At 38.7% G+C, this 18,154-nt stretch overlaps 1 protein-coding gene across 9 annotated transcripts in view; it reads left to right on the top strand.

Moving 5' to 3' along the window:
- Positions 1–18,154, top strand: part of SLC9A9 (solute carrier family 9 member A9) — a 685,137-nt gene that overhangs the window by 398,736 nt on the left and 268,247 nt on the right. For all 9 annotated transcript variants that reach the window (XM_084989945.1, XM_084989943.1, XM_084989947.1 and 6 more), the window contains one exon: positions 13,044–13,132. In XM_084989945.1, coding sequence (XP_084846071.1) covers positions 13,044–13,132 — 89 coding nt within the window. The remainder of the gene's footprint in view (positions 1–13,043; positions 13,133–18,154) is intronic.

The raw sequence follows: 18,154 nt of genomic DNA, 5'->3' as shown, positions 1-18,154 counted from the left end.
AGTTTTATGGAAACAAGTGGCTTTTAGACATGCAAATGAAGGTTGGCATTTCTGTTACCCAAAAGTCTGATGCTCTGCTATTGGGAGTACATAAGTGCAGGTTGAGAAAACTTTTCTTCAGGAAGACTTCACAGACTGTCCAGTGCAAGTGAGAGGTCTTTCTGGAGGATGAGGGTATGTAGACAGAAATGGACTGTAAGGGTTCTCACATGCTGAGAGAGGATGGAAGGAAGAACATGTGTGGAAGAGTCTGCCCTCATTACCAAATCAGCCACTGAGGGGTGTGTTTCTGGTTTTTAGCTCTTCTGCTAACCTTTTGAGGGATTGGAATAAATCACCCTATTGACTAATATTTCAGTTTTATTTACTGCTAAGGTAACAGGATTTTATTATTTTGAAATGGAAGGACATTGTACACATATATATATATAATGTGACTTTTGGCTAAATAGGTGACCCAGGGTATTCCCTCTCTGAAGTCTGCCATATACATGCCTACCTAATTTCTGATCGGGTAGAGTTTTTCTTGTGCAGAGGCCTATTTTCTAAAAGTCATTAGGTTACTGAGCCATTGTCTTAAAGGTAATATTGAAAATAATTCAGCAGTATTATTTATAGCATAATCTCTAGTGGAATTGAATCCTGTCATAGAAACTGCTTTTCAGTTTATAAAGATAACCAAAAAACACAGCTGGACAGGTTGTTTGAAAAATTCATTTTGATAATCTGTTTCCCAGCTGAGACTTTGGGGGTCAGGTTTTTGCCAGAAGCAAACTTTCAGGGCCTGTCATTAAACACCCAAAGGGTAAGATTTCTAATGGCAACATTGACACTGCGTCTAATGATTTCTCTGCTTCCAGGCACTGCTGTAATAAAGGCAGCTTCCATTTTTAGATTCCTGGGCATATTTTATGTCCACTGGAAGCAAAGGAGGAGGAGGGAGGCCATGAGCATCCCTCACTTTCTCATAAAAATAGTTAAACAGTATAACCCACTATTTACTCAGCTTAGAATGGTTTCTGTCTAGGAAAATAAACGTGTAAAAATCTGAAAGAAAGAAAAAGTCCTCATTACTAAATAATACTATTGGGTTTTGCAGTCTGATTCTAGAGAGTCTGAAAAAAAATTTTTTTAATGTAGGACAGTAAAAACAAGTGACATTCTGCCCATTCACTAAGGAATTGGCCGAGATGTCTGACAAAGAGAACTCAGCACACACAAGCATCAAGCACAACATAAACAGTTTATTCATCTCAGCCCCATCACCCAGGCATGTTCTCCTGTTGGTCTCAAATGACAAAGCCTTAATTACATTGTCATGATAAGCAAAAGCTGACACTTGAAAGCTCAGGTCCTGCTTATCTGTCAGATCAGCTCTTGAAAGGCCTTTGTAGAATAAGTAGTCAGGGAAAAGGGAACCTGAGGAAGTCTTTCTTTTTTGCAATAGACAAAGAGGAAAGATTTCCAAATGAAATGACTATTATTGGACATGTTGAGACTTTACTTGCTCTGAGTATGTAGGTTGGCTCATTACGTCTCATCTCCATCATCTCTCTGCTTGGAAAAAACTTGTCTGAAACTCTGAACAGGCTTCTAGTTCAGAGGTGGATGTGTTCCATTTGGCTTGCCACAGATGCCTTGCATGACTGGATAGGAAATATATTTCTAGATCTTAGTAAATAAAACAAATCACCATGAGGGGACCTTAGTTTGAATTGATTCTCAAATCAAGTCTGTCCGGTTTCAGCGTCTCAATACATGTCATTAACTGACATCTCAGCTTTAAACTGTTCTTGCTTTCATATTGACAGGACCATGTGAATCCAACTTAATTAGCCAACAATCCACCAAAAAATGAGGTTCACTGAGTGCTTTCCAAGCCAAAAATAAAACCCAGAGGCTCAAAATATTAGGCATTCAAGCTCTAGCAATCAACACCCAAAATTCTCAAGGGGATTAGTTAACTAACTCACTGAACCAAGGGCAAACATGCAACGACACCATCTCAATAAACATAGGTGTAAAGTATATCTCCTCACATTATGAGTCATTAACTCACACCTGCACTTTCTTGAACCAAATAGCTCATCATTTCAGTATTCAAACAACCTTGCACATGTAACTTGAATAGTGGACAAATTTACCTCTACTTTCTTCACTGCAAATGTTTTCAGTCATTATTTAATGTCTCTTCATGATGCCAGCAGGTACAGGGAAAAGCAAGTTCTTTCTCAGTTGCCCATGTTCTGCATAGGCATGTAGAAAATTGTCAGAAGATAGATGGCATGAATATTAACATACAGGTGAAGAAGAAAGAAGGGTTGTGGATAATCCCCAGTCCCTCTCTCAAATGGATCAATGGTTCATTTAACCAAAATGGGGGATATTAGTGAATGAATGCATGTAGCAGAAAGAGAGACACAAAAATTAGTTCATTGGAAAATCTTCTGGATTCTATACAAGTGTGGAACGTCCACATGGAAAGATACAGTGGGCCAGTGGGCATGACTGTCTGGGATGAGGTTGCTGATTAGAAGTTTAGGTGACACTGATGTATGTGTATTAGCTGACTCAAAGGAAATGAAAACTGAAAATAAAGGGTAAACCTGACCAACACCAATATTTGAGATAGAAAGCCAGGGATCTAAGGGAAAGAAAAGTTTTCTTCTCCTTCAGACCTCAAGCTACTTTGCAAAAACACTCACTACTACATTATTGAAGGAAATTTTTGTTTTAAATGGAAATTTGTAAACCTTGCATCATGGATAGGAAGTATCTCTTAAGTGCATGCCTACACTCTGCATTAGACAATAGAGAAATAAGAACATAGATTTGTGCTGTTTTCTATATTGATACTCTTATATCCCACAGACTCATGATTAAGCTGCCAACTGTAGGATTGCCAAATGTGGTGGACTAGACAGTAATTGTACTCTTTGGAAACTTGGAATCCTTCATATTCCCTGAAGGAGTTTTTCATTTCATTAAATCTTTGACTTCTCAGATCCAAGTTCACGTTCAGCAGTGGTGGTAGAAACCTGTCAGAAATGTCTCTTTTTACTAGATCAAAAATAAATAAAAGTGTGGCATGGAAAAATAACCCATCAACCTTAAAGCCCCTCAGAGTACTGCCTAAGAGCAAGACACATTTTTTTTCTCACTTGCTCTCTTTCTGTGTTTTGATGATATAATCAATATTTCCTGTCCAAAACCGCAATATTCTCCAGTCTTAGAAACCCCTCAAGTCTGCATTTAATGTCAAAGAAAATCATGCTCCATATGACAGATGTTTATTTTTCAGCTTCTGTATATGAAGGCTTCATCAACTTTTAATGAGAAAAAAACTACTGAATAATGTTATCAGTAGCAGAGACTGTAGATGACAATAGTCTTGCATAAGAAAATGTAAATATTAGAAGAAAATAGACTCTGCCACCAATAAATCCTGATAAACATATATCTGTATGTAAGGATCAAAAATAATTTCTCCTACATTTCCTTTTCAGAGAAGATGAATATTTCTTGAAATAGAGATGCATCCCTTTGGAAAACCTACATTTGAGTGTCTGATGTCTGCTGGGCACTGTTATGGAATTGGGGGCGATGCAAAGAAGGAAGTTATAGACCCAGCCTTTGAGGAGATCTAGGTTGAGAAGGAACACTGGTAATATAGTTGTCAGGAAGTCCCCATGTAATTCTTTAATTCTGCATATCAGATCTTGAAACAAATGTAAAAAGAGCCATTCAGATCACAGACAAGATGGGAAGGTGCCTAGAGATCATCTAGAGAGGTATTTGCCAGAGTTTCTGAGCTTTATTAGAAAAAATAAAATAAAATCATTTTACATGCACCTGTCTGCATACAAGCATTTTTTTTTGCCCACAAAGTTACTTACATACTTTAAAATGCACAAAAATTCTAATTAAAAATTATGAAGTTCTTATATTTTCTTCCACCCTTCAGTGATTTTTCTTTTATACCCCAGTTTAAAGAACACTAATGCAGACCATCTTCTTTAATTCCTTGAGAAGAAAACAATGGACCAGGCAATGAATTTAAATTGCACTAGTCATTCAGCTAGTTCAGTGTCTGAACTATGACCAAATAGATCCCAGGTCTCCTGACAACCTTTGTGGTACATTTTTTCTTATGCAAGTTACAACCGCACAATGAAACTTGATATGTAAGCACATGTTTGTACACACACACACACACACACACACACACACACACACACACTAGCATTATATTAATAATACTAATGGTACTGATGCTCTCTGGGAGGGTCCAAAAGTGGGAATCAAGGAGAGCAGTGTAAATGGTACTCTGTTAACCAAAAGGAATTAATTGCCCTCTCAAAACTGATCTCTCTGGAAAAAATTTACTTGCCAGCAGAATCGTTTCTCTTCCCAAAGAATTATGGACCTCCTCATGCTGTTTCCTAAACTTCTTTGCTTGCCAATTAACTGTGAATTTAACTGTGTATCTCTTTGTGGTTTTTCAAACAGCTCTTTTAGTTAGTGTCATAAAGTGTTGGTTCCAGTTCTTGTTCAAAATTGCATAAATGAGTCCTTGCCAACAGCTCTTCAGGGATCTTGTCCACCACTGAAAGCTCAATGTGCAAACTGAAAGGCAATTTTGAGCACACACATGAGTCAGAAACTCTTATTATTATTTTATCTAAGCCACTTCTCGATTTCTTTCAAAGGTCCTTATTTATTTTAGTTCTCAGATATTTTTGAGCTTGCTCCACTCCCTATGCACCCAGGTGTATGTACTTGGTTCCATAGGTCATTGCCATACGACCCCATAAATACAACTTGAAACCAAGACCTTAGACATCCAACCTAATAGTTGCCTTTAATGACTGCTAGTTTTTTCAGAAGAGATGGAAGCAAAATGATTAGATTTTATTTTTGTTGAGAAAGAAAATGAAGTAATGTTTTACCAGTAGAAGATTGATATACTACATGTTTTATAGTTCTATTTTATGAGTATTTGGATTAATAAAGAATGTAAGAGAAATACTTTCATACCTATAATGAATAGTTTGATCATTTTAAGCAGAGAGCATATTGGTTGTTTCTAAGTTTTGTATTTAGAAAAAATGTAATTAATTCAATGTGTATTTACTCTCTAACCTATCTTGGATTCAAACCCAAAGTGTGCTGGTAAACTGCATGTTCTTGTATATGTCACACAGTTTCCTACCTTGCCACCTTCACTCACATTGAATCCCCTAACTGACCCTGCACCTCCAAATTCTTCTTATCTTTCAAGACCTAAATGCCTCTGCATCCTTTAGGAAAACTTTTCCCATTTCTCTTCCACCTTCCTCAGCTCCAAAGAAATCAGTCTCTCTCAGAATTCTCATATTCTTATCACCTACTGCATATCTACCTGCTATTAGATGTCTCTGTATACATGTTGTCTCTGGTAGGAGACATCAAGCTACTTGAGGTCTAGGATTAGGTTTATTTATCCCTGAATTCCCCACATCCATAACCTGTGCTTTCCTCATTGAATGACCTCAATAGAGAGACAGCATTTGCGTGGATGAATAGCAGATACTTAAGCTAACTTGCAAAAATCTGGTACCCTAACTGTGGTATTTCTGAGAATTGTGTAAGTTTGGATTGCTGGGAGGGAGGAGCACATTTTCACCTGCTCTTCTTAATACAGAAGTTAGTGTTGAAAAGAAGGCAACAAATAATGATGAAGGGCGTAAGATGTGTGAAACATACTAGATGCTTTGCATTTCTTCCTCAGCAACTTACTGAATAGGAAATGTTCCTGAAAGAGCTTCTCTCAGTTATTCCTTTTTTTCACATCTTCTTCCTTTCATCTATTTCTAGTAATTATAGCAAAACCTTAAATTTACTTACTCATTAGTGTTTAGTTTACAAATCTTTCGAAAACCCGTATATAGTATTGTTTTATCAGAACGGACCTGTGAGACAGGTAGGTGCTATCCAAATGAGAAAACTGAGTCATAGATGGGTTGAGCCCTTGCCAGCATCACCTATTGTATACCTGCAGCCATGGCCAGAGAATAGCAGCCTGGGGGGATGGAGAGCTGAGGGACCCCAGAGCCTGAGAGCCATGGACCACACTGTCATTTTATAACTCTTAATTCATGACCAAACCTATTTTTTCTTATTTTTTGAATGTTCTCTTTGGCTATTTTTAAAATTTTTTTCTTTTTGCTTTTTTTTTTTGTTTGTTTGTTTGTTTCTTTTTAGGGCTGCACGTGTGGCATATGGAGATTCCCAGGCTAGGAACTACAGCTGCTGGCCTATGCCATAGCCACAGAAATGCCAGATCCAGGCTGTGTCTGCAGCCTAAACCACAGCTCACGGCAATGCCGGATCATTAACACACTGAGCGAGGCCAGGAATGGAACCCGAAACCTCATGGTTCCTAGTCAGATTCGTTTCCACTGAGCCACGATGGGAACTCCTAATTTTTTCTTTATTAAGTTTTAAATTCTACTGTCTTTTGGTCCATTTTTATGTCTTATATAGATTCTTGAGGTAAACAGTCCATTTATTTTCAATTTTTTTCTAATTAAATGCATGTAAGACTATAATCTTCCCTGCAAGTAATCCTTAAGTTTTATCTTACTGGTTTTGACAAGAAATATAATATACACATATTGTTATTTATTTCTTCATAAGCTAAAATTTCAAATTTGATTTCATTTTCAACTTTAATTTTATTAAAAGAATACAGTTAAAATCCCTAATAGGTATGTTTATATAACTATGCTTGTTGTTAATTTAGAATTTTATAACATTTTATCACGAACATAAAGATATGATTTGTTTTCTTTTTTTTTTTTGGAGGGGGAAAGAATTTATTGAACTATTTGATAGTAAAATATATTCAATTTTATTACATAAAATTTCTTTTACATTCTAGTATTGCTGGGATTTTAAAAAAATTTAAATAAAGAAAAAGAAAATGTTAACTCCTATTAAATGCTATTAATAGATAATTGTTCCATGAAACTAAAATTACTTCATAGAATCATATCAATTCTAGAAAGTCACAGAAAAAAATGGAGAATAAGACACACAAAAAAATTTTTTTTTTTTTTTTTGTAGTTAGCGAAGGTTGTTTATGAACCAAGAAAAAAGATAATGAAAAAAAACTGTTGCTTCTTTGAAGCTGCTTTCTAATTATCCCAAGTTGCAGAAAGGATAAGAATAAGGCAGAAGTCTATTTTAAGGACCACAAAGGTCAAAGACAAGCCATAGCAAAGGAGAGTTGATACTTAGTACCAAAGTGTTAGTCAGAGATTTGCCTTTCAAAGTGAGATCCCAGGACCAGTAGCATGGACATTCCTGGTAGTGTAAATGCAAAAGCTTGGGCTTTACTCCAAACGTACTGAAGCAGAATCTGCATGTTAACAAGATTCCCAGGTGATTTGAATGTTCATTAATATTCCAGAGGCATTAGGTGGAGTTTTGACACTTCTCTTGCCTGATACAGATTCTTGGGCCACAGTTGAGCTTCCAGGTGAGGTCAAGTGGCTTCTGATGTATGGGGAAAAAAGTAGGATAAGCTATAAATTAAGCACAGCCTGGGAGTGACAAGCAACACAAGGGGTGAGAAATAGCAGTAATAGAAAAGAAAGGCAGTGGGTTCCTCTGAAGTGAGATATGCCTGTCACTTTAAGACAGACATCAGAATTTACCATTTGCAGTGGCCTCTGACCCGAAAGTTTGTGGTCTAGAAATTTAGAAGCATTTTCTACACAGAGGAGACTTCCTGTGTTCATCTTTAAACTTCGTATTTACTTGAAAAAATTAAGTTTAAATGATTCAAAGGTATAATAATGATATGTTTGAAAATTTTACTTTAGAAGGGATATCTGTCTAAAATTGAAAGGATATTTGAAATATTTTGAGAAAGTCGGGCTGCCTCAATTGAAATTATCTAAAGCTTTCATTTGGACCCAGTATTATTTCTTTGTCCTGAACATAAAAAAAAAAGTCTAAATTGAGGTGTTAATCCTAGTGAATTAATAAAATAATATATAGGAAAATGACAGACCCACGGAATTGGAGGGTATTCAAATTTCTACTTTATGTAGAAAGTTCTTTTTACAGCAGCTCTGGCAGATGATCATTCAGCCCAAACATTTCAAATGATAAAGTCTCATACTTCAAGGCAGCCACTCCATTGTAAGATGGTCTCATATTTTGAAAAATCAGTGAATGGGAATCAGAAGACATATTTCCAAGTCTGGGCCATCCTTCTTTAATCATTCTAGGCCTAATTACTCCTGTCCCTAAGCCACTTGTTCTAAATTAATGGCTAAAATTCTCACCACTTTTAAAAACACCAATTCCAACCATAGGTCGGATTGAAACGAGCCTGAGTCTAGTCCTCTGGGACCTGGCATGGCATCTCAGGTGCCATTGGCATCTTCCATTGTCCTAGTTATAATAGGAGAATACAGGTGGAGTCTTACTTCCAGATGACACACCCTCAGTGGTTTCAGAGGACCACCAAAATTTAGAATAAGAAGGATCCTACAGGATTCAGATAAGAAAAGAGGAACTAGCTGACTATTGACAGAGTTTAATGCAGGAAATCAGATATGAAGTGGTAGAGAATTGCAAAAATAAAAAAAGAGCACCAAGGCAACACAGAGGGAAAAACTACAGGAAGCAAATGCGACCCTCCCAGGACTAGAAGACAAAGCGAAGAGAATCTAGAAGCTCCTAAGAAGGAGCCACCAAGCTGGGACTCAGGCCTCTGAGGACACTGTCTGGCTGCTGCTTCTTCCGCTGTGGGGGTCCAAGGGGGCTGGTCTGGAGGTGAAGGACAAAAACAAAAAACAAAAACAGAAAACAAGGCTTGGCGCAACCGCCAAGGCCGTGGTGATAATCCATTGCTGTGATACAACTGACACAAACAGCAGGCAAACAGGAAGAAGCAAGGCCTTCTCCCCCCTCCTGCATCCTCCTCTCCTCCAGGGCTCCATACTGACAGAGCCCTACAGGCCCAGGCAAAGGAAGGTGTGCTCTGCAGAGCCCAGCCCCAGGCTCAGAGAGCCTGCACAGGAGAGTGGGTTTACAGCTGAGACACTAGTTTACCTACTGGCAAGAGACACTCTTCCCTCTCCTTTTCACACCTGAGAATCCAAGATCCAGAGCATGTGAGAGAGTTGTCTAGAGCCCCACATAATAGTGTTACAACTTGGGCACACACAGATTTTTAAAAATATAATGGCAGTTAAAACACATTTTTGTAAGGTAGAAAACTGTTAACTCTGTATCTGTTTAGATGGCCAAGATTTTAATAGTTAATAGATACATATAGGTAAGACATTTTCAAGATGTGTTTTGGCTTCTAAGTCACACTAATTATAGTAATTGTGTGACTTAATTCATTACCAAGCTACAGACTTGTGATTATCTATGCTAATACTAAGGGTCAGATCAACATAGCTGTTTTATTTTAATTACAACACCAAGACTCTGGTCAAGTGGGCATGCTCTCCATTGTTTGTTGCTTGTGTGACATATCGGTACACAAAACTCAAAAAAATATTAGCAGAAACTTGGCCCATTAGTGTTCTAATAGATGCAAGGAGACGAAAACCAGTGGAGCTACTAGGGAAAATATCCTCAGAAGGTATCTCCAGCCAATACAGATACATAATCTTCATCATCATATCTCTGACTCTTTCCATGGAACATCAGAAATGATATTTTTATGAATTCCCATTGTGGCTCATCAGGTTAAGAACCCAACATAATGTCCGTGAGGATGTGGGTTCAATCCCTGGCCTCACTCAGTAGGTTAAGGATTTGGCATCAGCTGAGATGCCATGCCAGGCCCCAGCATTGCCACAAGCTGTGGTATAGCATTGTTGTGGCTGTTGTGCAGGCCTGCAGCTGAAGCTCCAATTAGACCTTAAAAAGAAAAAGAAAAAAAAGAATAAATAAATAAATGATATTTTTTAGGTGGCTTAAAATTACCTTAAAACATTAATGGATGGTCTAATACAGGCAGGCAGAAAAGTACAGGGAGTCTGTGGAATTTTGAATCTCAACTCTGCCACTTTCAGGGTGACCTTGAATAAATTACTTTGGTTTCTTGTTACCTGGTGATAGGAATGTTCATTTATTTATTCAACAAATACGTGGAGTGCCTACCATGTACCTAGCATTGCTCTAATGGATGGGGACCAGTGAATCATGCTGCATTCATTGAGCTTTCCACTGCAGTGCAAGGAGGCAGAAAAAAACCCATAAATATATAAAATGTTAGGTGGCAGTAAACAGTATAAAAAAATAGATCAAGGTAGGCTAGTAGAGTGATAAGAGGGATTTATTTTTATAGAGTTCAGAGCAAAGGCCTGTCTGATAATGTAACATCTTAAGGAAAGGAGGGAGCCATGATGTCTGGAGAAGAACTTTTCAGACAGCAGGGACCAGACATAGAAGCGTTCTACAGTGGAACCTGCTTGGCAAGAACAGTGTGTAGCAAAGAGGGAGCAGGTAGGAGAGGTGCTCAGGGGGCTGTGGGGAGAGGAGGAGGGAGCAGGCCCAGATCCTACAGGGATCCATTACGGAGTTGGAAGCAGAGGACTGACATGATTCAAAATGCCTTAAAAGAATCACAATTTCTGAGAGTTCCTATTGTGGCTCAGTGGAAACGAACCTTACTAGTATCCATGAGGATGCAGGTTTGATCCCTGGCATCACTCAGTGGATTGGGGATCCAGCGTTGCTGTGAGCTGTGGTGTAGGTCACAGATATAGTTTAGATCTGACATTGTTATGGCTATGCAGACGGCAGCTGCAGCTCCAATGTGACCCCTAGCCTGGTAGCCTGGGAACTTCCCTATGCTGCATGTGTGGTCCTAAAAAAAAAAAGAATCACTGTTGCTGAGTGGAAGATAGACTGTGGAGGTGGGAGGCCAGCAAGGGATACAGGGGGCCAATTAGGAAACTATTACTGTAATGCAGGCAAAAAATGATGGTAGCTTGGTAAAGGCCTTTGGGGTGGAGGTGTGTTAAGGAGTGATTGGATTCCAGGTGAGTTTTGAAGGCCAAGACAATGAAATTGCTGATGTACAGAGCAAGAAGTAAAGGGTGTTCCCAGAGTTTGGTCCCCAGCAGCAGGAAGCATGGAGATGCTCTTACTGAGAAGGAGAACACAACAGGAGGGGCTGCTTGCTAGTGGGGAGCATGTTGTGAGAGAGTAAAACAATGAAATAAAGAAGGTGATATAAATAAAACTAGTGTGTTCCTTGCCCACAATAGGCATTTGGCCAACCTTTGTAATAATTCTCTGGTACCTGTTCTTGTTCTCAGTATGCACTTGTGCACTCCCTGCACTCCCCTTCCTTTTTATTCACTACTTCTTAGCAAATCAATAGTCAAAACATCTCCACAACAGTGGGAGATCAGCTAAACCTCACCCAGAAAAACCTCCAACAGACTGCAGAATCAGCAGAGATAGATAAATTGCTTTTTTCAGTAAAGAAAGAAAAATATTTGATACCAAAACAACATGCACGGCAATCCTCCTAGTTCTTCGAAGTCCTCAAAGTCCTTCAGGACTCTAAAAGTTTCCCTGGTACTGGTTGTTCTTTTTTAATAGAAATTCTGTGAAGAGTGAAATATGATATTTTATAAGCATTTTTTTCTTAGAATTTCTGAAGAGAGGCTAGAAAACTGAAAATTGACCTAAAATATCTAATCTATATAAATGCTTATTGTGTATATATTTCTTGGCAAAATTTCCCAGTTGTTTTTGTTCCTTTGCCTAACATTTTGAAGCATAATATTAAAAGGAAATAAGTGATATAAATATATTAGATAAATGTATCTTAGCAATATTTTATCCAAAGCCAACCCCCAAAATAACCAACATATATATAGAAGCATGTCTTCCTATAAAAAATATGCTTGGTTCTTTAAAATTCTTTATTGCAGATTCATTAGAAATGTCAGTATTCAGTTCACATATCTCTATACTCTTAAGAATCATCAGCATTTAATTTATGAGTGTTTTTAGTTGGAAAGATTCTGCTGTTTAAAATTCAATTCAATCCCCTTGGTTCGAGTTGAGGAATACTTACATCTTGTGTTTTTCCCAAAGCCCTCTTCTATGCTCAATTTCCCATAATTAATCAAATCTTTAATCCAAGGTAGAATACAGCCCCTATCACTGCCCCACCCCAGTTCAGGGGCATTAATAACACAGAAAATAACAGAGCCTGGGGATAAATAACACATATGTCCCATGGTTACTACTCCTCTGTCCCCAGGCAGGATTTACTATATGTGTGGCTTCTTACAGCATTTAAAGCTGGGTGTAATGATGGCTTATGAAATAAATCCTGCAACCAGCCAAGAAGCAGCTGAGTGCTCATTATAGGTCGGAAGCATACAAAAACAGACCAGCTTACGTTCCAGGAGTGTTTGCCTTGGATATGTTCATGATATTATTCAGCTGCAGAAAGATGGAGCCCCCAGCTGTGCCAAGGAGGCAGAGGAGCAAACAAGCACCTCTTTCTGTGCTTGGCAAGTAGGAGCATTGGCAGAGTCAACAGAACCCTTGTAGATACCTTAGGTTTATGACTTATGGTTTTTAATACTAAATTATGGTATGATAGGAACTTCAGACTTAAGTACACAGTGGAAAGCAAATATCTAAGCAAATATGCTAGCACTTAGTATAAAATGCAGCAAAGTAGTTGGCACTGATAATGAGAGGCCTGAAGTTGACTATACAGTCTTTTGTTCATGGGTTTCCAAGTATAACTTTCCTAACTTTTGACCAGAGAATCATTTATCCCCAGGAAGAATCTACTTCTTAATATTTTTCTTTAGCTTTAATCCTGCAAGCTCCATGTTTAAAGTAAGTTGTAAGGTTTACCCAGGTTTCATCATCGTAATTATTAGCAATTTTAACTCTATTGACACCAAGTGCATTTTCTAGCTGGGATATCCCTACCCTTTGACTTAGATGGGAAAAACAATATTGATTTTGACTGGTATGTTTTTAAATTTCAGGGATAGTTGCTGTTCTCTTCTGTGGAGTCACACAAGCACATTATACCTACAACAACCTGTCGTTGGATTCCAAAATGAGGACTAAACAGGTAAAAGAAAAAACTCACTATAGGCTTTGTGTCCTTTCTCAGTGTAATGGTTACGTGGCATTTCTGGCAGTGGACTCAGAAAGAATTTGATTAGTAAAGAAAGTAAGCTTAAATCTTCATTATAGGTTGGATATTTATAGATTGTTTTTCCTTCAGAATAACTATTAACAATTCTCTTAGTAAGCAAAAATATAGTTATAATAGTCTCTCCCTCCTGAGAAATGTGGAATGGAAACTGTCTGTCTTAAAGATGAAAGGCCCACTGTCAGTAATAATTCACAGTCACTTACATCTAAAAGCATTATAAAGCATGTGAGATTGGGTAGTTATATAGAAAGAAGGAAATGAAGAAGAATAAGGAATTAATGTTTGGTCTTTAATTGGGTGCTTTCATTTCCAAGTAAATTCAACTGCCAGTTGTCACACAAGCAGAATGTATCTCCCATATGCCAGGAACACATCTGTTTCGGTATTTTCACACAAACACAGATTCATTCCACAAACATTCGCAGCATAGCTTCTCTGTGCCAAGCACTGTGCTAGGTCCTAGGAATAAAAGGGCAGACCCTTTAAGTGATTCATTGTCAAGTCTGTGGAGGATAAAGATGTGCAATGAGCAATTACTTAATCAAAGTGTGGTGAGTACTGTGATAGAAATATCTGTAGAGTTTGTTTGGGGAGAATTTGATAGGGCCTCCTCTCATGCTTAGGATTGGGAAGGTTAGGAGGAAGCTTCCGGAGATGGTAGCCTGATCTGGAGCTTTAAATACAAATAGAGGTTAATTAGGTAAAGATGTAACATCCAGTAGGAGATGAGAAGTAGCAGAAAGGGCATTCAAGGCCAAGGTTGCATCAGGGCAAAAGCTCTGAAGCAGGTGATTGGAGAACTTTAAACAGTTCTGTGTGGCTAGTGAATGGAGTGAGGCTGAAGTTAGTGGGAATATAGTGAGGGATGAGACCACACACACAGCCAGAAACCAGGTTATGGAAGGACCATCATAACTTTTGAAGAAGTTTAGACTTTGTCCTAAAGGTGATGGGGAGTGGCTTAACAGAAATTTACTGTTTCACAGTTCTGGAAGCTAAGGTATAGATAGGAAGGATTAATTTCTTCTGAGGGCTACGATGGGAAATCTGTTCTATTGCTTGTTCTTCCTTTCTGGTGGTTTCCTGAGGATCTCTTGTGTTCTTTGGCTTATAGACACATCATCCTAACCTCTGCCTTCATGTTCACATGGCATTCTCCCTGAGATCATGTCTGTCTCCAAATTTCCCCTTTTTATAGGGACATCAGTAATATTTGAATAGGACCCCACCTAGCTCCACTATGACCTCATCTCAACTTAAAAATTACATTTTCAATGACTCTATTTCCAAATTAGGTCAGATACTGAAGTACTGGGGGTTATAAATTCAGCATATGAATTTCAGGGGACATCACTCATCCTATAACAGGAAGTCATTGAAGCATCTTAGGTAGAGTAATGTTAGAATAATTGAAGTTCTATTTAAAAATATCACTCGGACAGACAAGAAGAGCATGGATCAAATGATACTTCTATCAGTTAGCTTTTGCTATGTAGCAAGTAACCCCAGGGGCATTCAACAATAAGCACTTGTTTAGTATGCATCTGCAGGGTTCAACTCTTTTGATATAGGTTGATGTGGGTGGCTCTACTTGTCTCAGCTAGACTGATTCACTGTCTGTGGTATTGGTGAGACTACATTCTAGGATAGGCTTGGCTGGAGCACTGCAGCCAGTGCATGCGTGATCATTCTTCACCTGGCAGAAAAACAAACCCCAGTGTGCAAGTTCATTTCAAGCCCTTCCTTGCACCACATTTCCTAAACATCCAAAGGCAAAGAAAACCACATGGCTGAGCCCAAGGTCAAGAGGCTGAGCAAGTCACTAGCCCACAGCAGGAGACCACTGTAAAGTTATATAAAGGAACATGGATATAGAAAATGATGAAGATTTTGACAAAATGGTTACAATCTATCCCAAAATGGAAATGGAGTAGAGAGGCTCCTATAATAGGTTCAATGATGCTGAGAACATCTGATGTGCTGTTGGGGCAATGGGTGTAGAAAAAGCCAGTGAGACATCTAAGCAAACCTGTAATTGACTAGGAATTCCTAAACAGTTTTCAAAGACTTATCTTAAATCTCTCTAAAATGGCTATTATTTGCATTCTTCTCTTGTTGTCATGTCCCAAGCTCAGTTGGACCTGACCCCATCTCTCACCTACCCAGGGACTCAGTAAGGTCACACTCACCCTCTGCCCATCAGAAGACTCAAAAGATGCAATTACAGAAATGTTAAGTATCCTTTATTTTGAAAAAATGAACAACAACAACAACAAAAAACTGATATCAATGCCTTGAAACCGCCAATATATACTCTTTGGGGATCTTTTTTTTTTTTGGCTTTTGTCTTTTGTTGTTGTTGTTGTTGCTATTTCTTGGGCCGCTCCCGCGGCATATGGAGATTCCCAGGCTAGGGGTTGAATCGGAGCTGTAGCCACCAGCCTACGCCAGAGCCACAGCAACGCTGGATCCGAGCCGCGTCTGCAACCTACACCACAGCTCACGGCAACGCCGGATCGTTAACCCACTGAGCAAGGGCAGGGACCGAACCCGCAACCTCATGGTTCCTAGTCGGATTCGTTAACCACTGCGCCACGACGGGAACTCCATGGGATCTTTTTAATTATGGAAACAGCTAGCATTCTCTAGCGTTTAAAGAGAAACATCTTCGGCTGGTTTTTCCTGACCTCCTATGATTTTCTGAGCATTTGTATTCTGGGAAGCTGTTTAGGGACTTGCACTTTTAAGTCATGCTATCTAGACTGCTCAGCAGAACTTCAAAGATCACTCATCTCATGGCGAGATAGCAGCCCAGCACCTAGAGCAACAAAGCCAAAAATCAGTGCCCCACAGCCTTCTGTTCTCCTCTGAATGGCTTGACAAGCCCTCCCTGATGGGCTGCCAGCATCCATTTTTACAGTAGTTTCCATTAAGGAAGGAGATTCTTACAAGTTCATTTTTTAACATCCAGATAATTGATCCCGCCATCTTTATTCCCCCATTGCCTTCTTTCCTGGGTGCCTGGTTCATAGTAGGAGCTTAATGAATGCTAATTCCCTTCCCTTCCCTTCTCATACCTTTCCTCACTTTTTCTCTCTCAGGATCTCTCTTTTTCTATTTATCATTTCTCTTAATATATGCATACATAGCATATATGCATATTTATGCTTGTATACACATGCATACCTCTACATACACATTCCCCACTCTAGTATCTAGAGTCTGAGGTCACCGTTTTTTTAAAGAGTTATATACAATTTTTTTTCTACTGTACAGCATGGTGACCCAGTTACACATACATATATACATTCTTTTTTCTAACATCACATGTTCCATCATAAGTGACTAGACAGAGTTCCAAGTGCTACACAGCAGGATCTCATTGGCAGGATCTCATTGCTAATCCATTCCAAAGGCAATAGTGTGCATCTATTATCCCCAAGCTCCCCATCCACCCCACTCCCTCCCCCTTGGCAACCACAAGTCTATTCTCCAAGTCCATGATTTTCTTTTCTGTGGAAAGTTTCATTTGTGCCATTTATTAGATTCCAGATATAAGTGATATCATGTGGTATTTTTCTTTCTCTTTCTGACTTACTTCACTCAGTATGAGTCTCTAGTTCCATCCATGTTGCTGCAGATGGCATTATTTCATTCTTTTTTATGGCTGCGTAGTATTCCATTGTGTATATATACCACATCTTCCTAATCCAATCATCTGTCAATGGACATTTGGGCATCATTTTAAAAGAAATGAGATCTAGTCCTTTAATTAACTTCACAGATCCGAAGTCCTTGGCCACATCTGCATCAATGTGTCAAGCAGTTTGAATTCCATGTGGGAAACCAATTAGAAATTGTAAAGAAAAGCTAAGGCAGGTATTATAGAGATTGCCACTGTTTCCTTTGAAACAGGAAAGGTTTATAAAGTATTATATGATGAAACATGGTTACAGAATACATTATCTTGCTCTGCATCTCCCCAAGTTGTGTTCATTGTCAGTGGGAGAAGTAGCTTCTTTGCCTCCATCCCCAGAACTGTTTAATGGGAGTGAAGGAAATCAGTTAGTGAAGTTCAGGGGAAATCTATGAAAATCAACTTTGTGCTATAAAATCATTAGGTAATATGATTTATAAGGGAATTTTATTCATGGACTGTGCCTATACCAGCTAATCAAACAGCTACATCTGGATACCAAGATTTTGAGATTTAATATATCCTTTATAGCTTCAAGAATTAGAGTGCACTTTTAAAATCGCAGTTTTACTTTAAAATATGTTTTATAACTGACGATGATGACCATCTAGATTCAGGTGAATTGATTTTTCCTTCAACCCATAAAGAAACATGTAACATCACTCTGTGTGTAAAGAGTTTTATATGAACACAGGCCACAATCCCTTTCCTTGTACTCAGAGAGAGTGTTTTTCCTTTAGGGTGTGCACATCTAGCTCTAGAGACACAGACAGACAAATATGGTAAGCCCTGACTTTTGCCCAAGAAACTGAGAACCACTAGAGATGCTTGAGATGGACATCAGCACATAGCAATCTGTAAGCCTAGAGGTCTCACCCTGAACCCTCTGGAAGAGTGCATACAGCCCCCATGACCCCACTCACACAAGTCCTAGCCTGCTCCCCAACCCTTTATTCCTCATGCTCTCACCCCCCTAGCAGGCCTGGGAGCTTGTGATCTGCGCCAAACTCCAGGGTATTTCCATCAGCTGTCTCATCCTTGCCTGAGGCTGACTTACAAAACCATGTACTTCTCTAACATCTCTTTTAACTAGAACTTCTGCTTTCCTTCCTGCAGTTTCCACCTAAAAATTACCCCAATAGGCATACATGGCATATAGTATTAATTCAAATAATTAACATCTATGATGCATTAACATGTAGAAAGCATTTTTTTTTTTTTTTTTTTTGCAGCCACAC

This window comes from Sus scrofa, chromosome 13 (genome assembly GCF_054392235.1).
Source record: "Sus scrofa isolate SSC_HxYL_T2T_F1_AM1 chromosome 13, Sscrofa_HxYL_maternal_Yorkshire_Landrace_v2.0, whole genome shotgun sequence".
NCBI classification, from domain to species: domain Eukaryota; kingdom Metazoa; phylum Chordata; class Mammalia; order Artiodactyla; family Suidae; genus Sus; species Sus scrofa.
The sequence above is the reverse complement of the archived record's forward strand: the minus strand, read 5'-3'. Positions and strand labels throughout refer to the sequence as shown.